This window comes from Callorhinus ursinus, unplaced genomic scaffold (genome assembly GCF_003265705.2).
Source record: "Callorhinus ursinus isolate GAN/ISIS: 27379988/994484 unplaced genomic scaffold, GSC_fseal_2.0 scaffold53, whole genome shotgun sequence".
NCBI lineage: Eukaryota > Metazoa > Chordata > Mammalia > Carnivora > Otariidae > Callorhinus > Callorhinus ursinus.
This window is the reverse complement of record NW_027397115.1, coordinates 9,267,793-9,290,957: the sequence shown is the minus strand read 5'-3', so window position 1 is coordinate 9,290,957 and position 23,165 is coordinate 9,267,793. Positions and strand designations below refer to the sequence as shown.

Sequence of the window (23,165 nt, the reverse complement as noted above, 5' to 3'; positions counted from 1 at the left end):
AGAAAATGAAAGCCCTTGCTCAAGCTAATAATGGAAGTAATATGACCCTTTGATAGATGAGCTATTTAACATAAGCACTCACATTAACAAATTCAACACCACCACCAACGCACAAACTGGAATGTCTTAAATGACTACCCTAAAGATATTCACCCACCAGAGGGCGCTTCCAAAACTTCCTTTAGGTGACCAGACCATTTCCAGCTGTGTTACATATTCCTGAACACAAGCTTGAAACCCAAATCTGAAATCCAAACAAAGCGGAAGTGGGACAGAAGCAATCTGGTCTCCAAATCCCACAGAGCAAAAACAAAATGGCATTCCTTCACTAAGGTTCCAGAAAGCTCTGTGACTCTCAGGCAGGGCAACAAACTAGTAGGAACAGGTGGCAAGCTTCGCAGGGATCCAGGGCCCTGGTGCCAGCAGTCACCTACTGCTGCGAACTGTTACAGACAAAAGAGCCCAGGGATGCCTCTACCAGATGCAGGGTGTGATCCTGCGCTGCCTGCTGGGAAAGAAAAAGCAAATGTAAAATGTCAATCACTAGTAAATCTCAGTGAAGGAGAAATTCATTGTCCTATTCTTCCAACTTTTCCACAGGTTTGAAATTTTTCAAAATAAAATATTCAAGGTAACCCGGGAAGCCAGGCACCTCCCACTCCCACAATCTTGGCACCCCTCTAATCTCTAAAAATCCATTCTCATGCCCTACCAATCCCTCAGCACGAGGAGAAAAGGAGGACTTCTTCTCTTCCTGCAACAGGTACCCAGGCAGACCTCGTGGTTTTCGGAGTGAAGCTCCCACCTGGTTCCCACCCAGCAACTAGCCCTGTCATTCTGCGTATCTCCTGTCTCCCTGCAGAGGGAGAGGGGCCGGGAGGGACGGGGAGCCAGGGGAGAAGACACAGCCCTCGTCTGTCCGGGGCTCTGCCCTCTGGGAGGAAGGGACAGTGTAAACCTGGTCCTGCTGGCCAGGGTGGGACAGGGACGGCTGTGAGGTGACGCAGGGTGGCCCCATGATGCGAGTGTAACCGCCCATCCCACCCGCGCCCCGCGGCGGGCAGGGAAGCACTGCGAGCTAAAGGCCAGAAGTCAGCAGCACGCGGCTGAGGGGTTAAGGACTAAACTCAGGAGCCAGTTTAGGGCACTAGCACATTAACAGGAGAAGGTATATATTTTATAAAGGTCAGGCATGAGGTTTGGGGGTCACCTGTAACTGCAAAAATGCTACAAAATTACAGTATTTTACAGGATAATAAACTTCAGGGGGATTTTTTAATCAACTGAGCCACCCAGGTGCTCCACAGGGGGACTTTTTAAAAAAAGAAACAGGCCAAAAGAAATTTATGGACCACTTAAAATTGTTTAAAGCAAATGCCCTGTGTGCCTCAGTTGGTTAAACGACTGCCTTCGGCTCAGGTCATGATCCCGGAGTCCTGGGATCGAGCCCCACATCGGGCTCCTGGCTCAGCGGGGAGCCTGCTTCTCCCTCTGACCTTCTCCCCTCTCATGCTGTTTCTCTCTCAAATAAATAAATAAAATCTTAAAAAAAAAAAAAAAAAAAGCAAATGCCCCACCTCAAATTACATTTGCCTAAGTAACAAAGTAGAAGCGTACAGCATTTTGGAAGACTAAATATATAGTCTTTAGAACTCTGAAAGACCTGGGGCGCCTGGGGGGCACAGTCGGTTAGGCACCAACTTTTTTCTTTTTTTAAGATTTTTTTATTTATTTATCTGAGACAGAGTTGAGAGAGAAAAAGAGCACGAGTGGGGGGCGGAGAAACAGACTGCCCCCCTGAGCATGGAGACCAATGTGGGACTCGGTCCCAGGATCCCAGGATCATGACCTGAGCCAAAGGCAGACGCTTAACTGACTGAGCCACCCAGGTGCCCCTAGGCATCCAACTCTTGATTTCAGCTCAGGTCATGACCTCAGAGTCATGAAATCGGGCTCCACAAGATTCTCTCCCCCTCTCCTTCTCCCTCTGTCCCTCCCCACCCTCCCCGTGCTCGCTCTCAAAAAAAAAAAAAAAGAAAAAACCACCTCTGAAAGACCAAAGAATTGATAAAGAAATGTGCATTGTATAGTAAAACACAACCTTGCATAACCAAGTGCGGAAACCAAAAGGATTTGCAAAGAATTCGTTGTGTGTCAGACCATTACAGAAAACTTACTAACCTCCATCACCTGCCTCATCTATTTGGATTCACTGGGTCCTTGAAGGAAACATGTCCTAAATGTACCTTACTTTCCATATTGAACTAACAGCCTATTAAGTTATGGTTTTTAAGACCATAAAGTCTCTAACAACAAATGAAGTTATTAGAGAGGTGATTTAAAGGGCAAATGCTGGACAAGGACAAAACTGACGTCCTTTTAACTCCGCTGTATGATTCCTAGGGACTGCTAAGGAGATTAACGTTTTGGGAGTAACAGAGTCTTTTGAGAGTCTTATGAAAACAATGGAACCTCTCTCCAGAAAACACATGAGAACACAAACACAATCTTCAAAATCATTCTGGGAGGCTCACAGACCATCCACGGACTGTCTGGAGGGGCATGGCGGCCCCCAAATTAGCAACCCCAAAGAAGAGAATCAATACTGCTTTGCTAAGGGGCGCCTGGGTGGCTCAGTTGGTTAAGCGTCTGCCTTCGGCTCAGGTCATGATCCCAGGGTCCTGGGATCGAGTCCTGCATCGGGCTCCCTGCTCAGCAGAGAGCCTGCTTCTCCCTCTTCCTCTGCCTGCCTCTCTGCCTACTTGTGCTCTCTGTCACATAAATAAATAAAATCTTTAAAAAAATATATATATTGCTTTACTAAGGATAATGTCTGAGTCTTAAACCTGAAGGTTCACAGGTTTGTGATGATAATTCCACTGTTATTTAGGAAAAAAATCATCCCAGTGGTGAATGCCAACAGTATTTTACAGTGGAGTCCCTACATGTAAAGCAAGCTTACCTCAAAATTCACAGGCAAGTTCCGTTTAAGTGCGATCTCAAACACTTGACTTATTTCCGATTTATTGAGATTTTCTTCTTCTGATTCTCTTCCATTCACCTAAAGAAAGAATAATTGTTTAGTAGTTAACTCTTATTAAAAACTGTCAACATCCCAGCTATGATAAACCTTAAGCACTGAACCTTGGCTTCATGGAGTGAGCACTACCCCAGGGAGCAAGGCCACCTGTGTGCCATGTGGCAGTGGATTTAAAGGTTAAAAAAAAAAAAAAAAGGTATTATTTCACACTTGGGTCAGCTTGTACCTTGTAAATCCACCATAAACAGCCCCACACCTAACAGACTCAGGGGTATGAATCAACCTCATCATGGTGCAACCACGCGCCCACAGCTGCTCAGGAAGAGTGACAGACTCCCAAAGCCTTCCGTGAGGACCGGCAAGCCACATTCTGGAAAAAGTCAGAATACAGACAGCTCTGTGTGGGACATGGCAAGTTCAAATAGAAGTCTCTCCATCTAAGTATGCAGGTTTCTCATCTGGACATAAAGTCCCTGGAAACCCACTTTTTAAAAAAAGGATGCAATGGAACAAATTATGAAATCGTATACAAAATCTTTTCCTCACTGCTGCTAGCCAAAATTCAAGTGCAAACTAATCAAGTCTGCTCAACAAAGGCTGAGACTCCATCTTTATAACAAGGTTCATTTACAGTCCTCCAGCCAGGGCTGGGATTAGGGAGGGCAGAGATCTCGGTGCGAGCTGATAACCGACTCTATCGGCGCAGTGATGATGAGAATCCAGGTAAGCTCAGTAACGGCAATGCCCCCCTCCCTGCAAATCGTGGCAAGAGAGCTGCATTTTTCTTATTTCTTATTATTGTGACTCTTTATCAAAAATTTGTAAAAATCCTATTTCCAAGACTAGAACTTTCTGACAAGAACCCATGGCTAAAACCGCGGAATAGGCAAAATGCAGGACTATCCAGGATTTTATCGGTTGTGCGTTTCTATACGTTCATCAGATAGATCTTACACCTCCGTGTATCAGTATTTCACACTATAATGAAAAAAAAATAAAACTCTTAAGTTAAAAATATTAATACCATCAAGAATATAATCCTATACCAGTATATTCATCCCAGACACTCTCTACTTCTCTCTCCTGCCATGATGGCGGCATTCTCCTTCCATTCAGGTTTCACTTCTGCCTGGTCAGAACTTTTTGCATAGCATTTCTGGTGGCTTTATTAACTTAAAGATACTTTTATTCTTGTTTAAATCCTAAACGGAAAGAGAGCCTGACTTTTTATGAGTGAATCTTTAAAGCCAGAAATCTTCAAGCAAGATGCCTTAGAGCTCCGTGGAGGTTTGGTTTGAAATTTATTTTTCAAACAAGTTTTAAACTTAAAACAAACGAACAACCACCCTGCATTTTAGTATGTTCAACAAATGGTGCTTAGAAAAACAGATTTCCACATGCAAACAAAAACAAAAAAAACACCTTATACCGTATACAAAAATTACCTCAAAATGGATCAAAGACCTAAGTGCTAAAATCATAAAACTCAGAATATCAGGAAAAAGCTTCACAATGCTGGATGTGCCAGTGACTTCTTGGATAGGAGACAGAAAACAGAGGCAACAAAAGAAAAAGCCGATAAACTGGATTGCATCAAAATTAAACACTTTTGTGCATCAAAAGATGCTCACAAGAAAGTAAAGACGACCCAGATAGGAGAAAGCACGTGCAGATCATAGATCTGATGAAGAATTAATATCCAGAATATATAAACAACTCAACAACAACCAACCCAATTTAAAAATGGGAAAAGGACTTGAATAGACATTTTCTTAAGAAGGTAGAAATGAGTACATAAAGAAGGCTAACGAGTACATGAGCTCAGTATCACTCATCATTAGGGAAATGCAAGTCAAAATCACAATGAGACACCACTTTGCACCCCTTAAGAATGGCCACAGAAAACAGCAAGTGTTAGCAAGCACATGGAGCAGTGGGAATCCCAGGGCATTCCTAGTGGGAATATAAAATGGCCCAGCCTCTGTGCAAAACAGTGTGGTGGTTCCTCAAAAAGTTAAACATAGATTTACAGGATGATCCAGCAATTACACCAGCAGATATGTACTCGAAAGAACTTAAAAGAACTCAAACAGATACCCAGACACCTATGTTTACAGCAGCATTATTCACAGTAGCCAAAAAGTGAAAACAACCCAAACATCCAACAACAGATGAATGGATACACAAAACGTGGAATGGTCACACAATGGAGTATTACTCAGCCTTAAAAAGAAAGGAAATGCTGACACATAGCTACAACATGGATGGACCTTGAAAACATGATAAATGAAATAAGCCTGAGAGAAGATGAATATCCACTTATATTAGGTATCTAGAATGGGTAAATACATAGAGACAGAAGTAGATGTTGGCGGGGGGGGGGGGGGGGGGGGGGGGGGATGGAGGGGAAGTTATTGTTTAATGTGCACAGAGTTTCAATGAGATAAAAAAAGTTCCAGAAATGGATAGTAGTGACAGTTGCACAACACTGAGAATATATTCAATGCTGCAGAACTGTGCACTTCAAAAATGGTTATAATGGTAACCTTTATGTTATGTTTATTTTATCTTCAAAAAGCAACTAAAAAAGTATGTTTCGTACCAAATATTAACACACTAGAGATTGTCAACACATTAACTTATGCTAAAAGGTTAACTTATTTTTGTGCACAAAGGTTTTTGACAGCTGTTTATTTGAAGGATAGCCAGAGGTTTTTTTTTTTTTTAAGCAGATGAGCTGTTAAAACAAAGGCTCCACTCTGATGCTAAGTAACTGTTAATGCAACCAGAAAATTTTGAAATAAACTGGGTGCTGAGGCTAAAATAAGACTTCAGCCACCATGCACATACTCCAATTTTCAAACCTGTTGTTCATTTTACCAGCTCAATTAGTTTTAACTTTTAATTATGACCTATTTCAAACATTCAGAAAAGCAGAGATAAATAATTTAACAGGCAATTGTGCTAGATTTAACAAATGTCCCAACATTAAGAACTACTGACATGAAATTTTAATTTTTTTAAGGAAAACAACGAAGCTCTCCTCACTCTCCTTTCCATGGCAGCCTTAATCATGATTTTAAAATGGGAATGTATCTTTCTCACAGCCATGTTTTTTTTAGTGGACGAAAACAATATATGGTATATTTTGTGTTTTGAAAATTCACATAAATCATTTCCACTGATTTACCTTCAAAAATACTATAAAATTCAAACTCAGAAGTTTATACTAATCAAATGCTACTTTCCTATTTTATATATTAAACTTCCACATAAGTCTGATGGAAAACAACAATCTACTGCAAAAATCTAAACTGTAAGCCAGTGTTTCTTAACCACAGCAGCATCAGGATCACTTGGGAGCTTTGCAAGGACAGATGCTATCTAGATTCCTACTCCAGATGAGGGAACTTAAATTTTTTTCAGGTAGGGCTTTTAAAGATCCATTTTATTTATAGTACTTTTTTTTTTTAAAGACTCCTGCTGATTTTACAAGCAGAGTGGAGATTCACTGCTCTAAGCCAATTGTTTCTCAAGGGATTTCAATAGGGACAAAGCAGCCAGTAAAATAAAAATGCAAAACAGGAAACAAAGATACACATTTACTTGGAAGTGAGATTATGTTGCTCTTTTACATAATTTTGATATTATCTGGAGTGAACAAAATGTTGCAATGGGAAAGCAGCAAAATGAGTCAAAAACAAATCCACAAATACCATTCCCAGTAAAATGGGGAAAGTGTAGTGGAGCCTTAGTCTTACCTTCATGAAGTGGGAATTACTGTTAACATCAATTCCATAGTGTATGGTTCAGCAATAAAATCTAGGCAACATTAAGAAAAGAAATAAACACTCTGAACCATGCTTAACCCTTAGTATGCCAGAAAAAAATAGTCATCTCACCGTTTACTATCTGGCTCCAAGAGACTATTTTTCTATACTTAGTCATTTTACAAATAACATACAGAATAAAAGGACAGTAAGAATCTTTTCCTTAGAGATTTTAACAAGAAATTAAAACAGCAGGGCACCTGGGTGGCTCAGTTGGTTAGGCATCTGACTCTTGAGTTTGGCTCAGGTCATGATCTCAGGGTCAAGGGACAGAGGTCCACATGGGGCACCTCACTGGGCGGGCAGTCTGCTTGAGAGTCTCTCTCTCCCTTTGCCCTCCCCCCTCCCCCTGCTTGCTCACTCTAAAATAAATAAATAAATCTAAAAAAAAAAAAGAAAAGAAAAGAAAATAAATTAAAATAGCAAATCCAAGTTTTTATTCCAGGTTTGTAGTCTGGAAGGCACTGATGTACCCTAAATGGGCACAGTCCTTTAAATGCAGCTAACTGCTCATCTGCTAGCACATCTGAACCAGGAGCCCAGCCCACCTGTAGCAATGTCATTTTTCAAATCCACCCCCAGTGGGCTCTAGCTTATTATGACTTCTGACTCTTCTAGTAGTGGTATCATCAGAACACACTACTTGTGAAACTGACTCATAACTGTATCAAAGAGAGAACAGCCATTTTCTTTGCTCCCTAACTACAAAATGCTTTCATTTTTAGATTTGTAAACCCCGAAGGATCTAATGAGTTTTTTCATTGTCTTATCATCTATATCCTCCTACTGACCTTTGTACACACACCTTTTGCCATTTGTCCACTTATTTTGTGGACCGTAAGTGGTGGGAAGTAAATTCTGGTGGCCACACATGATAAAAATTAAAAGAATGCTGTCACACATACTTTTTAAAAAATCAAAACAGGATGTTCCAGATTCTTGTCACAAAATAATGTGTGACGATGTCCTTCCTGTTGAATGGTCAGAAAAGAATACACATTTGCTTTCCATACACCGTAGAAATACACTGTTCACTCGCCGAGTCTTGAGTTTGGGAGAGCTTACCTAAGATACTGTCTGAAGACTCACAGTCTGAGATTCGCTTGAACTCTCAATCCCACCATCACCACTGGAGTCTAGGGCCCTGCCGTCCCTCTGCTTTCATCTTCTTGCTTGTCTAATAATGGGAAGGTCTTCCTCTGTCAACTTTCTTCTTTTTGCCATTAGAGGCAAAGAAAAATTCTAACTTCCCACCTGAGTTCAAGGAAAGCTAAGCGCACAGGGAAAAGACACTGTCTCCAGTCTTCTGCATCTCCTTGGAAGGACACGCCACATTGGGCGGTGCAGCAGGCCCAGCAAAGGACGACGGGTCATCTCACTACGAGAGCAGCCACCCCAGGGCGGCATTGCAATTCCACGTCCTTTTATCTGAGTCCTGCTCAGCATGTGTAGGGATGGATTACAAAGAGTGCTGAAATGATATGTCAGATGACAAAGAGCAGAAGGTCTCAAGACAAAGGAAAATTCAGATTCCCTAAGGCGGAGATTTACAAAAGGGTCCAAAGGACCTATGTGATCAGTGTAAGACAGAATGAGTTTTATTCTATTTTAAAAAGTACGTTTTCTCTTTGTTCTTTGTAAGATCTCCAGAAAAGAATACAAGTCATGCAATATCACTCCTTACAGAGCTTGAAAAAGAAGCTCAAAAATGAAAATTGGGTCTAACGGACCCTGACAGAATAATGAAAATCAAGGTCTCCAATTTTAGTTTAAGCCCTGGCCCAAGTGAAGATAAGACTCAAGACCAGAAGAGCTCCATGTATTTATTTTTACACTAGTATTAAAAAAACCCTTCAGACAGTACAATTTTTTTAAAAAGTCTGTCTCCTACCACTACCACCAAGCAAAAACTACTTTTAAAGCTTCATACAGCCTTCAAGACAGAAACTACGTGCAAACAAACATATACATATGCATACATACATACACACAGTTGGCACTTTTATTTACTTAAACACAAACAGGATCACACTATCTACAAAACTACAGCTCTGGTTCTTGATCGCCCCCCACCCCTTACATTATGTACCTCCTTTCATGCCTATGTGTACAGATCTACCACACCCTGGGCCTCTCTCCGACAAATGTAGCTGTTTATTTAACCACTTCCCTACTAGTGGACATAAGATAGCTCCTGTTTCGTCTATTACAAATACTGTAGCTATTAGCCATCTTGCTCCTAGCAGCTCAGACACTGAATAAGTCATCCTTTATTACCACAAACATTAGATTTAAAAACAAAAACAAAAACAAAAAAAACCCCAAAAACAAAAGGCACATTCCCAACGCAGGACCTTTACACAAGCTGCTCCCACTCTTCTGTTTCTGTCTGGTCTCTGCTTTAACGCCACTTCCCCAGAAAGGACATCTCTAAATGCATCACCCTCACTTCCCTCCAACGGAGACAGCTGGGTGCCTGGGTGGTGCAGTCGGTTAAGTGTCCGACTCCTGGTCTCGGCTCAGGTCATGATCTCAGGGTCATAGGATTGAGCCCCACCTTGGGCTCCACACTAAGCAGGGAGTCCGCTTGAAATGCTCTCTCCCTCTTGCTCTGTCCCTCCTGTTCGTGCTCTCTCTCTCTCTCTCTCTCTCAAATAAATAAATAGACATCTGATGCTCTCATAATACTTGCTACTTCCCACCCTAGCACTCACTGCACTCTGATGATTCTAACATTAACATCTGTCAGCTGTTCAATGAAACTCCACCAGGGAAGGGAAAGGGCTGTGGTTTTTCCTCAGGGCCTAGCATGATGCCTATCGTCAAGGGACCAGACTATACCTGCCTTATAGGCAGAAATTGCTGTCTTTATTGGCCATGTTCTAAAGAAGATGAATTGATCCACCAATCACATGCCCTACAAATCGTCAAAAGCAAAATGAACAGTTTGTTTAAAATTATAATTTCCAATCCTGGCAGGCCAGGGGCAAACATGCTGCTCACACCCTGTTGGCAGAGGTCTACAATGGTACCATCTTTCTAGTGGGGAACTTGGCCATATACACTTGCCATGCAATTCCAGTCCAGGTCCATGGCTCATAAAAAGTCACAGACAAGCACAAAGATTTAACTACAACAATGTTCTTCACTACCTATTTTCTAAAAGGAAACACTTTATAAACAACCCAAATAACTAAGGCTCTGTTGAAAAAATAAACTGCTATGTTCAGTGAAACACTTTGTAGCTATTAAAAACTGCTTAGATGCCAGTTGAATTTGAGTCCTCCAAGGAATTATAAGTAAATGGCATGACAATGTATTCATGATAAGCGGTTGAGTGAAAAAAAGTGGTTACCATATGATATCACCCCACTTCTGTTAAACAGACCGGTGCACGTATTTACTTATATATGCACTGACATCCACCAAAACGTTTTTAAAATTTTTACAGTTCACATGTGTTTAACTTTAAGTAAAAAAAGGTAAAGATATCTTCTAAAAATGTCCCTCCTGGGACACCTGGGGCTCCAACTCTTGATTTCAGCTCAGGTCATGATCTCAGAGTCCTGAGATTGAGCCCCGAGTTGGGCTCCGCATTAGGTGTGAAGCCTGCTTGGGATTTTCTCTCTCTCCTTTTCCCCCTGCCCCTCCCCACTCACCTGTGCACTCTCTCTCTTAAAATTAATTAAAAAATAAAAATGTCTCTCTCTTTGCATCCTACTACCCACCTACCCAGGAGGCCTGGTAAATCAAAGGGCAGCTCACTGAGGCAGGAGGCTAAGTGTTTCATTTATTATCTCAAAGAAAGTCTTATTCGACTCAATGATTCTTATTTCTGCAGCACTGGTTAAGCCAGTCTCAGCCATTTGTGAAGGGCATGGTCTCTATTTCAAACCATACAGAACTAGAACAGGGGCACGAGGAGATTTAACATTACTCTCAGCAAAGCTCTGTACAGATGGCAGATGAGCATGTGAACTCAGCTCAGGAGAGCAAGTCCACTCCAGCCTCTGCCCTCAGACTGGAGCCGACCACGCTGCTCCAGGGCCATGGGGTCAGACTGGAGACACCAATGGGCACCTGCCCTTTTCAACAATACGGGGAGCACTCCCAAGCAGGATTCAAAGTAGAGCAGCTGCCTGAGGGGGAAGCACTGATAATACTTAGGACCAGGGGTTCCCAAACCCTGATCGAGCTTTAGAGCTACTCCAAGAGCACATTTAAAAAGCAAAAGAGAAAAAAAAAAGATAACGATAAGCAAAAGACAGACTCCTATTAGAATCGTGTGGGTTGGACCAAGGAATTTTTTTTTTAAACTTCTCAAGTGGTTCTGAAGCAGACAGCCCACATACCAGTGTTCAGCGATCATTTAACAACTGCTGGCTACAAAAAACTGAGAAATAACTACCCCATCTGACTCCAATTACATTAGCACCAAACTGAAGTAAAAAAATGCAAAACCTCCAAAATGACTCAGATTACACTACCTACTGCCTCTAACAAAACTCACCAGTAAGAAGCTCATCCCTTTAACTTCATGAAATCCCCCTCTTCTAAATTACAGTCCCTTCTTTTATTTGGTCCTCACTGGACCCTGGAAACACATCATCTGTTTTAAAATGTGTGATTACACTGGAAAATGGAAACACACCATAACGAAAAACAGTCACTGACTTCCTAAGACCTATGTTCCTATTTAGTTGCAAGGAGTTAAAAACCTATTCCTACCATGAGATTTTTAAAACGTGGCCCGCAAATTCTTTGACACTCTTCTCATCCAGAAGTGGGGTTAACATTGTCAATGTACTAAAAGCAACTGAACTGTACACCTAAAACAGTTAAAATTGTGAATTTATGTTGTGTGAATTTTACCTATTAATAAAAAGGGAGGTTCTGTATTTCCTCCTTTTGAATCTGGGCTCTGTGCCTGCTTGACCTGTAGAATACAGCAGAAGCAATGCTGTGGGGATTTCTGGGCCTAGCCCTTAAGAAACTGGAAGCTGCTTCCTTTCCTGTCTTCTAGGATACTCACTCTTGGAAGCCAGCACCATACCATGAGGATGGGGAAGCAGTCTCTGTATAGGATAACTAAGAGGGACGGAGGTGCTCGGGCCAGAACCCCGGCTGAGCTCTCAGCCAACAGCCAGCACCAACTTCCAGCCATGTGAGGGAGCAGCCATCTTGAAAATGGATCCTCTGGCTCCTGAGGAACTACCTTAGCCAAAGCTATGTGGAGCAGAGACCAGCTCCCATGCCAAGCCCTGCCTAAATTGCAGATATGTGAGCAAAATAAATGCCTAGAGGTGGTTAAGCCACTAGGTTTTGTAATGGTTTGTTATGCGGCAATAGGTAACCGGCACTTCAACATAATAGAGTAGCTGGTCAAAAAATGGCTTTAGGAAAATTCTCCAAGCTGGTACCATAAGTTGCAGTAGATCCCAACAAGCATTATCTTTTGCACCGAAGAATTCATCAATGCATGTACTTCACAATTCAACTGAGTCACAATCTTTCTACCATGTTCACTCAAAACTATACCACAGAGGAAAAAAGAAGGCATCTTTCTTACTAAAACATTTTTTAAGGGGGTGGGGGGGGCAAGGCCAGAAAGCCACAGAGCATAGACTCGTGTAAGCTACCAAATAACAAACATTATGGACAGCTCTCAATGCATCTTCTCAGAAAAAGACCCCAAGAGGACACCGCTCCGCACCCACCTGCTCGCCTGGCCGCCTCCCCTCCAGCCTCTCGGGCGGGGGCTCGCTCTGCAGGGTCCGCAAAGCTTTCGCAGCGGCGTCGTGTTTCGCAGCCTGCCTCGTCTTGCCTTTCCCATTAAACTGCTGTCCTCCCACAGAAAGCTCAACTTGATAAAGTAAAGGTGGTACTGGAAATGGGTAAAAGTACCTGAAAGTAAAAAGGGGGTTAGCAGAGTTACAGTCTCAGATCAGTTAAGTCACCTGTATGTTCTCCGGTAAATTCTGGGTCTTTCCTTCATCATGGGTCCTAAACCACATCAGGGCTTCCTTGCCATTAAGGACTCCTCATCAATATACAGAGATTTCGTAGGCTTATGCTGGATTAGAATTGGCACACAGGATGAGCAAATACTATTTAGGAAGCAACCTTATGTTCCACAGAATAGACTAGCTTACAGATTACATGAGAATTTATAATGCTAACCTGAATTTACAAAATCTAAAATGAATTAGGCTTTGGCTACCTTTGGCTGAGGTAGTCGACTTAACTTGCTCTACTTTCTCAGATCTGAGAGTCACACTTGCCTGTCTCCAGAAAATGCTGGGAATTTTTTAACAAAAGGTTTTTTTTGTTTTTTCTTTTTTAGGAAGGCCCCTCATTTCTGGAAACCCCAACAAGCCTGGCAGAGCCTGGCTTCTTACATTTCAGAGCCTGCATTTTTTAAATCGCTTTGCCTCCATCCAAGTCAGGCAGGGAAAGAAAAACTTCCATACCGATCATCAGTCTATCCACTAATGTCTCAGGACTGCCAACAGGAGGTTTTTAATACAGGATGTTTTCGGAATTCAATTAGTATTTTACTGCACCTGTCCTCCAAGGCTATTACACAGCACATAAGTGCAAAGTCAAAAAGTACCCAATAAGCAATAATTAGCAAATCTAGGGGTGCCTGGGTGGCTCAGTCAGCTAAGCGTCTGCCTTCGGCTCAGGTCATAGTCTCAGGGTCCTGGGATTGAGCCCTGCGTCAGGCTCCCTGCTCAGCAGGGAGTCTGCTTCTCCTCCCTCTGCCCCTCCCCCAGAGCTTGTGCTCTCTCTCTCTCTCTCTCTCTCTAATAAATAAACAAAATCTTAAAAAAAAAAGAAAAGAAAAGAAAACCTATGGATGCTGAGAATCTTGGTGTTGTGGGAATCATGCTCAAATTAACAAAGCAGTTAAAAAGGTGATCTTTAACCAAATTTTCTCAGGGCATAGCCACACTGCTAGTGAGGAATACGCTCAGGCCCTTGCTAGTGACAGTTTTGTTTTTAAAGATTTTATTTATTCATTTGAGAGACAGACAGACAGAGACAGAGAGAGCACAAGCAGGGGGAGAGGGAGAGGGAGAAGCAGACTCCCTGCTGAGCTGGGAGCTGAACATGGGGCTCGATCCCAGGACCTGGGAATCATGACCTGAGCTGAAGGCGGACGCTTAACCATCTGAGCCACCCAGGCGCCCCTAGCGACAGGAGTTAAAGAAGCATCAAGACATACTTCCAAAAGTACCAGCACAATTAAGACTGACTTCAACATGTGGCAAGCCTAAATATGACCAAATCATTATGTGCCCCACAATCTACAGATTTTATTCTTCCATGTCAAAAATGAGATATATTTTCACCTGTATTTAAAACAAACAGACACATACCTTGGGGGATAAGCACCTCCTCTCATGTTGTAGTTATAGGTGGACTGCATCCGAGAGTAAGGGTCGACAGGCTTATACATTGGTTTTTTTCCAAGTTTCATGCACAGTGCATTTAGTTCTACAGTAGGGGTTATGCTTTCTGCAACACATAATCAACACAGAGAACTGGTTGTTTTCTGACATGAGAATGACGGTCACTAAAATCAGAAAGAATAGCATGCTTTCTAAATTGGATTCATAATGCATTTCATGAAAGGATCTAAGTACTTCATTGCTAGGCATCAGGTCAGGAAATCCAAGAATCTGCTGTGATTTCTAGATATTAATACACAGTCAACAGCACAAAATATACCGTAAGAGCTATTAGAGGGGCAACAACTAGCACAAGATGTTATCAGTGAAAGCCACTCATTCCAGTTATTAGAAATCAGTTCCAATAACACATCAAATTCCATGATTAAAAAAATCCCTGTGACTGTCCAAATCATTTTACTGTTTGGGAATCCTTAGCCAATATAACTCTGGTTGTACTGACTTACTGGGTTATTGGCTTACACTTAGAAGTATGTTGATGCACGCTATTTCATAGAATGATGCACTTATTAAGTACTAAGTGGATGCAAAGCACAGTGCTAAGCGATACAATTCTTGCCCCAGAGGATTCAAATAACACAAACACTCTCAAAGAACTACTATACAACAGGATGTGTGCTATAAAGAAAGCTGTGGAATCACTGAGGAGGAGGCAAGTAAATTGTATCTGGAGAAGTCAGATGAGGGCGGCAAAATATTCAGATATTTCCAATCTCAATATTTACATTGGAATTTGACCTGTGAGAATACTTGTTAGGAAAATGAGTTCTGTTTCCATATAAACAAAAGTATAAGTTATCTCAGAATTATCAACTATAGAAAATACACACTGTTCATTTTCCAATTTTTTTTTCTCAGTTCATCCAGTTCATAAACCATTAAAAACATGTAAAATGTAAAAGGAAAATCAGGCTGGAAAGAGTAGTGTCAGTGCACAATCACATGTGAAAACAACACTTCCACATCAAACACAGAACAACACTAGCAATGGCAAAGTTCAACTTAAAGGCACACAAAAATCCACTTAAAAATGCCTCTTTAGGCATTTTATGTATGCAGAGGAAAATAAAAAATGACTTGATTCTGTACTATAACTGGTTCAACTAAATTTAGTGCATGAATCAAATCTATAAGAATATCTTTGGGTTTGCAAAATCAGAGGGTCACAGAAGTAACCAGCTTCTCTCTTCCTAACATGAGAATTTTATTTTTTATATGATTCATACAGTTGCATTTTAATATAAACTGAATCATCTTCAGAGCAGTTCTGACCCAGAAAATCTACCTGCAGTAGAGAATGAATCTGAAACACCACAAAGAAATTAAGAGCAACAAGAAAGGTGTGGCCGAGATCCCTCGGATTTCTTCCTGTGTACAAAGGGACTGGGATGGCTTTGTGTGCGTTGACAGGTAACGTGGCTACAACGGAGCCACTTCCACCCACCGTGGCAGGTCAGTGGTCCCCAAGCTTTTACCAGATGCTCTTCTCTATTAGTCTTCTCCCTTCTCCATGGGTCCCTTGTTTGAAGAGATATTGTCTACTAATAGTATTTAAGCGATAAATATTTATTTTCTCATTCTGTTTAATGATCAGGAGACAATCAGGGTTTCTGATCAATGTGTTATAACTGGTATTTCCACACTGGGTTGAAGTGATTCCAGCTAAGGCCTACATTTTTGGCAATCTGTACCACCTTATTGAGGAACAAAAGGTATTTTCTCTAAGCTTTTCTGAAACCTTGGAAATTGTTTGGTGACACCCCCCACCTCTCAGGACCTTCTTTGCAGATCCTCAGGAGTCACGGGACCAGAGATTGGGAACCAATGCTTCAGATTTAGAGTACGGTTAGGGATTCTGAAAAGGTAAGCATTTGCCACTGGTAGTGTAGAAACTGTGCTTTCAAAATCAACAAGTTAGTTAAGAAAGAATTCATACACATACTGAATGGGTACCTCTAAACACACTTTTGAAAGGAACCTGTCTTGGCCCACGCATAATACCTGGATTCCTTCCTTCGCTACGAAAAGGGCGGACTATGGGTTTAGGAAATTTTGTTCCTTCCAAAGCTTTGGCAGCAGCTGTGTGCTGGGCTTTTTTAATACTAGTTCCTTCAGCTTCCCAGTGCTGATCTCCAAGTGTTAGCTGTACTGTAAACACCTACAAATGAAAATTGTGAGCTCTCAATTCACGGTACCTGATGTTGACTACAGTATGTCACTCGGACCTTGAACATTTTTTACGGCCACGGTTTAAAAGGCCTGATCATTATCTTGGCAATTTATCCCTTCACCCTCATTTTTTGTTGTTTCTATAAACACCAAAAGATATATATATATATATCATTGACTAGCATTGAACAGCATTCTGTGACAAAAACTATGCTTTGAAAAATGGGGGTAAGCATGGAGATAAAGAAATGTTTTCCTACATATATTAGATATCAGACGTTATTTGGAAGTCATCCAAATAGAAACTGTCTTCCAATTACTTCTCATGGAAGAAATACAGCAAACTTGATTTAGACACACGGTAGTATCTCATAAATTAAGACGTTCATTTTGATGTTCTCATGCGTTTGTGGTCTCGTCTGAAAACACAATCCCAGGAGGACAAACACTTGAATGAATTTGGGAACATCAGCCAGGCTCTAAAACGCTGCCTTCTACTTTGCTAAGATTACTCTATTATTCAGACACTCCCTCCACCTTCAGAAGAAAATCTGATCCACAGTAAGCAAAGATCAAGAAGCGTTTCTGAACTCAAGGAGGCATCCAAAACAGCTAATTTTGTCCTCAGCAAATGCTGACAATGGCAAGCCTCTTTATTCCTTCTTAAGTAGGAAGAAGGTAACCCAAATACACACTCCATTCTTAAAATTAGGTTATGTTAATCCTATCAGAACTGAATTAATACTGTCAAAAAATATGACCCATCATGCCACAGTGATTCTCTAACTTTGGTGCTCATCCAGGAAACTTGGTAAAATACACATGCCCATGGATTTTGACTGAGGAGCAAGAGGGGAGGACCGGAGCAAGTGTATCTTTAATAAGCTCCCCTAGTGATTCTGACGCACTATGAAGTTTGAGACTCACTACCTTGGAATTTAGCAAAACCAACCGGAGCTTTTATTTTTCTGCTTTTCTTTATCACAGGCTATCACTCTGTTTCATCTACAAATAATTTACATGAGAAATGCTGATGTGAATGTATCTACATCATCTGAAAATGTCCAGACCACTGAAATTTGGTGCCTAGAGGGATGGGTGTGCCTTGCCTTCACAGATGATTTTTCTTGTAGGTCTTAACCTCAGGATTCCCTCAGTACACAGCTTCCACTAAAGGGGAAAAATTAAAAAATTCTCACCCCACGGGAACCATTAGGGGCTCCCCTGAATTAATGCTGCAGTTCACAAGGGTACTCCTTTAGCACCGACAGCGCAGACTCAAAACGGTGGCCAGCCTGAGCAGCCAAACAGCAGGAGCCTACAGTGCTGTGCAAACCCCAATCTCCAGGGCATTTCATGATCCTTTCACGGAAACACACTGATGGGGAAAAGCTAAAAAGCAAAGAGTTAATTTTATCAACAGTCTTGCCTTTCTCCAGCACTGTCCCCACCCCCGCTGTTGTGGCTCTGCTGCCTCCCACGTGGAGGGCTGGTAGCGAGGTGAGAATCTAGGTTTTAACAGAATTCAAACGATACCACACCACTGACTTTTTTAAAGAGTCTAACAGTCACCTAGGAGGGAATAACTTTTCCTCTTTGAATAACCTGAAGGTTTAAAAAAAAAAAAAAAAGGGCAGTTACAGATGGAACACACAGCCAAATTACCTACAGTGCCACTGAAGTTTAAGTGAAAAAGTACGTGTTTCAAAAAATACCAAAAACAGTTAATAAAGGGAATCCCAAAGTTAAGGTCTGCAAAAAAAACCCCGTAGAAGAAACAGAACAGTTATAGAAAATCACTAATTGCCTTCCAAAAGTAAAGAAACATTTCAAATACAATCATGCTTTAGAATAAAACTAGCTTCACATGAGTAGAAATTTCTGTTTCTTAAATGCATAATAATAATAGCTACCATTTCTGAAGTACTTAATAATCGCCAGGCATTGTGCTCCTCACTTTAACATACAGTCTCTCATTTAATTCTCACAGTAGGCCTATTTGGGTAGGTATTATCCCCATTTTACAGAGGAGGAGACTGAGGTTCAAAAACAGCAGCAGCTTGCCCAAGGTCACACAGCTAGAAGAAGCTGAGATTTAAACCCACATCTGTCTCACACCAAAGGCGACTCACCTAACCACACTATGGTGCCTATTTAGGACTGTGGCCGATGTTGTTTTTAGTCAAATGAAAAGGGAAACTTGGTAGGTACATCACTCAAGGCTTGAGGTCTGCATGTCAAGAAAAGTGATGCGTAAAGAGACCAATAACTCATCCTTAATTATATTATCTTTACTGCAAAGCTAGGATCAGAAACAGCAGACCCGATTCCTTCTGACACCATACCCTCTCCCACACTGCAGCTGCAAAGATAAAGCCAGATATGCACACAATTAAGTTCCAAGATTTACATTAGCACAGATATCAAAGGAGCTTCAAAGACTGAATTCCTGAGTAACAAATAGTAAAAATTTAAATTACAGTCAGTCTTCCATTCTCTAAGATATGGGGAAAGACAAGGATAAGTGAAATCAGAGACAATCCAAAGGACTCATTCTGAGACTAATTTCTACCCCTCACCTTCAAACCTTTTACCTGGATTGCTAACAAGTGGCAAAATGGATTTCCTGTTCCCCTCCTCTCCCTGCCCAGTCTAGGGTTCATGCAAACAAGCAGGAAAGGAGCCCGAGGCAGGCTGTAGCCAGGAGGCCCAGAGCCCGGAAAACTCACAGGAAATCATTCACAGGTGCTTGGGAATTGTCTCTATTCAGAGTCCTAAACACAACCACACACTAATTGGAATTTTAAAAGCCATATATCCCCAAAAGAAGCACGTCTTTTCTTTGACCCATTCTGCAAGGATGAAGAGAAGTGACTTGCCAAAAATCTATACTTTTGCATCTCTTGAAGACAGCCTCAGTGGTTGGGAAGTACATATTCTGAACCACAGCACCACTTGGAGGAGCATAAAAAGACAGAAAACATTCCTGGTGAGTTAGAAATGCACAAGCAGTATGGACAATATTTACCTTACAGTGAGCTGGACCTTGCTCACGCAAAAGCTTATACTCAGGCTGAATCTTGTTGAAACGGGCTAACTCATTCACAAGACACATTGGGGTTTTCTCTTTGGGGTGTGCCATGCTAGAAGGAACTGAAAAATAACGTCAGAGCAATGAAGTCAACTAGCAGTATATAGGACTGCTGCTCTCCCCGGGATATGAAAAAAGAGGGAAAACGGAAGGTCTAAGGAGTCAGAGCAGCGGTGCCGCACAACTGCAAACCACGCGGGGGCGCCCGCCTGAAGGCACAGCTGGGGTCTGCTCTGAGCCGGCCGAAGCCGGGGAACCTAGGACAGCGTGTCTTCCAAAGAGAGAGAACCGAGGTCAGGGGGATAACCAAACCATGGCAGCAAGCAAGATTTGAAATCAGATGAAGCACTGTTATTATAGCCAACCACGGGAATAACACGGAGGTCTTGTGAGCACAGACACACTGGTTACCCCAACAGCCGTCAGCTGGACCCTGTCGGTTATTGCACAAAACTCAACGTGCCGATGCCATTTCTCAAACAACGACTGCCGTGTTCCACACGGCTAACTTCTCATTCCTGGGGCATCCCCTAGTCTTATCTCCAGAGGCTGCCATCCTCAGACCTTATCTACTTCTGAGAATTATACAAGTAAAATAAAATGGCCTTGGTGGGCAGGAGTTTTACAAAGTCAGTAGGATGTGGATATAAGAATGCATTAGAAGAAAAAGCAGTAAATCCCAGAGGACTGAAACAGTCTATGACATTTCCTTTGAAGATGGTCTCCAATGGCAAATCTGGGGAAAACTGAATTTATTGGGTATTATGACAAGTCAAGATAGCTCTCCAGTGAGCCAGTCCAAGGAAGCCTAGAGGTAGGGTGACAGATGCCATACAGCTGAGAAGGGGACAAGCCAACACTCTAAGAACAGATTTATAAAGTAAAGGAAATGAGAAATGAAGGAGGAAATGCAAGGGAAATTGTCAAGTACAAGGGGTTGAAAGAATTTGTTAGAAGGTGACTCTGCTATGGAGACACCCATGTTGGCACCCCATCTAATTGTTTTTGCCACTATGGGGAAGGGTTGGGAAGCAGAATATTATTTTCAGGACTATTTATTTTTCAGCTGTTTCAAGTCTTTTCTCATCAATGAGCACATTTATTTAGAACTTTTTTTTTTAAGTAATCTCTACACCCAATGTGGGGCTCGAACTTACAACCCGGAGATCAAGGGTCACATGTTCTTCAGACTGAGCCAGCCACATGTCCCACCAACGAGCACATTTAGTTCATCTTTATTTTCCTAACAGTCAGATTTAAATGCTTCTGAACCTATTCCTCTTCAAAAATCTCTGCTTCTTTGTTCAATTTCTAATTGGTCCTCACTGTGATTTCTGAACTACCTCTGGAATCTCAACTTAAACTGACTTGTTCAAAATAAAAATTAACAAATGCCAACGCCCTCTCCTGCTTTCCAGTAAATCTGGCTGCTCCCTTGCTTGGGATATAATCTTATAGACATCTAAAACAAGGGCTTACACATACAAGAATTGTCAGTTCTGGGAAATAATTTTAAAAGCAGAATTTTCCCATACAACAATACAAATCCAAAGTGGTATTTACTGTTCAATCCTTTCTGCTGGCCGCCACTTTATAATAAGCTAGGTTTTATAGTTTAGTTTTCAATTCCCTTTCTTACACTTTGAAATGGTCTGTCAACTCAGGCCTCCGACAACCCAGTATACAACCGAGTGTTTTACATCTGGAATAAAGAAGCATGGGTGTTAATACTTTCTTCTGCTTCTTGAGGGTAATGTGAGAGCTCCCTACATCTGCAATCTACTTATCAGATCAAAAAACAGGCTAAGAAAACATTTGAAAAAAGAAGACACTTGGATTCATACGCTTACCTGCAGCTGCACTGGTGGGTGTAAGAGATGCAGAGGGTAAAGCAGAGTTTTGAATAGGTCTACCTGCATTTTCAGAGGGCAGAGAGCTAGTAGTAGAAGGAATACTCATCAAAGGCTGGGAGAGAAGAGACTGGTTCTTGTTCAGTATTTGGCTCCCTGAGAGAGCAGCAGATGGGTTCTGAACTTGCACTTGAACTTGAGACATGGTCACTTTCAACAAAAGTGAACAACTGCAGGTAAACAGCTTTCAGTGCAGGTTAATTCAGTGCTATGAAGTCTAAAGTTCTACCTAAAAGTTGTAAGGGAAAGAAAATAAAAAGGTAAATTATAGAGGAGATATGTAATTGCCAATATTCAGTCAAAATCGGTGTCACCTACTCAAGAATGAAAATAGTCCCATTGAGCCTGTAGCTCCGCCGATATATTAGAAGTGGGTTTCCCCTCGGTACGCAGTGAGATTCCAGGCCTTATGACTTTCTGACACTGCTTTTAAATGACTTGCAACGCCCGTCTGCTCTGCATGTTTATTTTATAAAGAGTATCAGTAGGGCTTAATGATATTCCTTGTTGAATATTAAGAATCACAAACTACAGCCTGTATTCAAAATGGCCAATTAAAAAAATAGGGAGAGGCCTTCCATACTATATGGATACAGTAAAGATTTCTGGCCTCAAAATTATCAGAAGCTGAAAGCACACTGGGTTCCTAAGACCATTAATGGGTGAATGTCAACACTGCTTCCACCGAAGGGCCATGTGCTCAGACTGGCACCCTTACAGTTTTCCTGTAGGCTGACTGAAGAAACAGGAATTTCTCACTTTCACTGTTTCTTTTCCTTATGATGGTAAAAGATCTTTTTCCTATGAGGTTTGTTGAGATGGTCTCATTTAGTTACAGACCCCAAACAAAACTTGCATCTACATCAATATACAGGATCCTAAGAAATTATCTGAATAGTAAAGAACATTCTATAGTGTTCGTATGATTAAAAGCAAAAGTGGAGAAGATGAAGAAGAGAGGAACAGATTTCAGACTGTAATTTCACTGGTGTGGCTGGGGAGTGGAACCCGGGGAGCAGAGGAGACTATTTACCTCATCTTCTAAGTTCCAAAGACATTACTTCTAAATACATTTAAATTTTCTTCATAAGTCAAAAATAAGGACAGTTCTGCTTATGTTCAGGGGTCATCATTCAAAAAGCTGAAAATGTTTAAGCAAGTCAAAAGTACTCCCAAAATAACCAATAGCAACAAAGAGTAGAAAAAGCCAACCAAAACAGAAACCAGCAAACAAATCAGAAGTTCTATTACAGAGTAATTGTTACTTAATTTTTTAAAAAGTCTTGTTGGAATAATTTTTAATTAAAGCTGGACCTTTAGAAAGAGATGAATGACCAGAGCAATTAAGTTACTTGAGGAGTTCTGGCACATTCTCTCTTGCTGAGAGCAAAAAGAACTGCAAAACTAAAAACAACAACCCAAACACCTCAGCTCAAACATGACTTTGGATATAGAAACATCCCCGTATTCACCAAAATCCCCCATACTGCAGTTGTTCCTTGTTTACTTTTGGAGTTAGAACAAAGGAACAGAGGAGATCCACTAAGACTAGGTAACTGTCCTGGTAGACAAGTTGCCAACATCAAGAAACAACTCCAGAACCATCCCGAAATCAGCTAGGACCTTGTTTCATTGTTTTGATTTCCTTCA

The 23,165-nt window shown here is 41.4% G+C and overlaps 1 protein-coding gene across 1 annotated transcript in view; it reads right to left on the bottom strand.

Moving 5' to 3' along the window:
* STAU1 (staufen double-stranded RNA binding protein 1) overlaps positions 1-23,165 on the bottom strand; it is a 51,248-nt gene that overhangs the window by 13,634 nt on the left and 14,449 nt on the right. The window contains 6 exon segments of the mRNA XM_073884011.1: positions 2,963-3,061; positions 12,588-12,774; positions 14,253-14,391; positions 16,347-16,503; positions 19,543-19,667; positions 21,456-21,744. Coding sequence (XP_073740112.1) covers positions 2,963-3,061; positions 12,588-12,774; positions 14,253-14,391; positions 16,347-16,503; positions 19,543-19,667; positions 21,456-21,660 — 912 coding nt within the window. The 5' untranslated portion in view covers positions 21,661-21,744.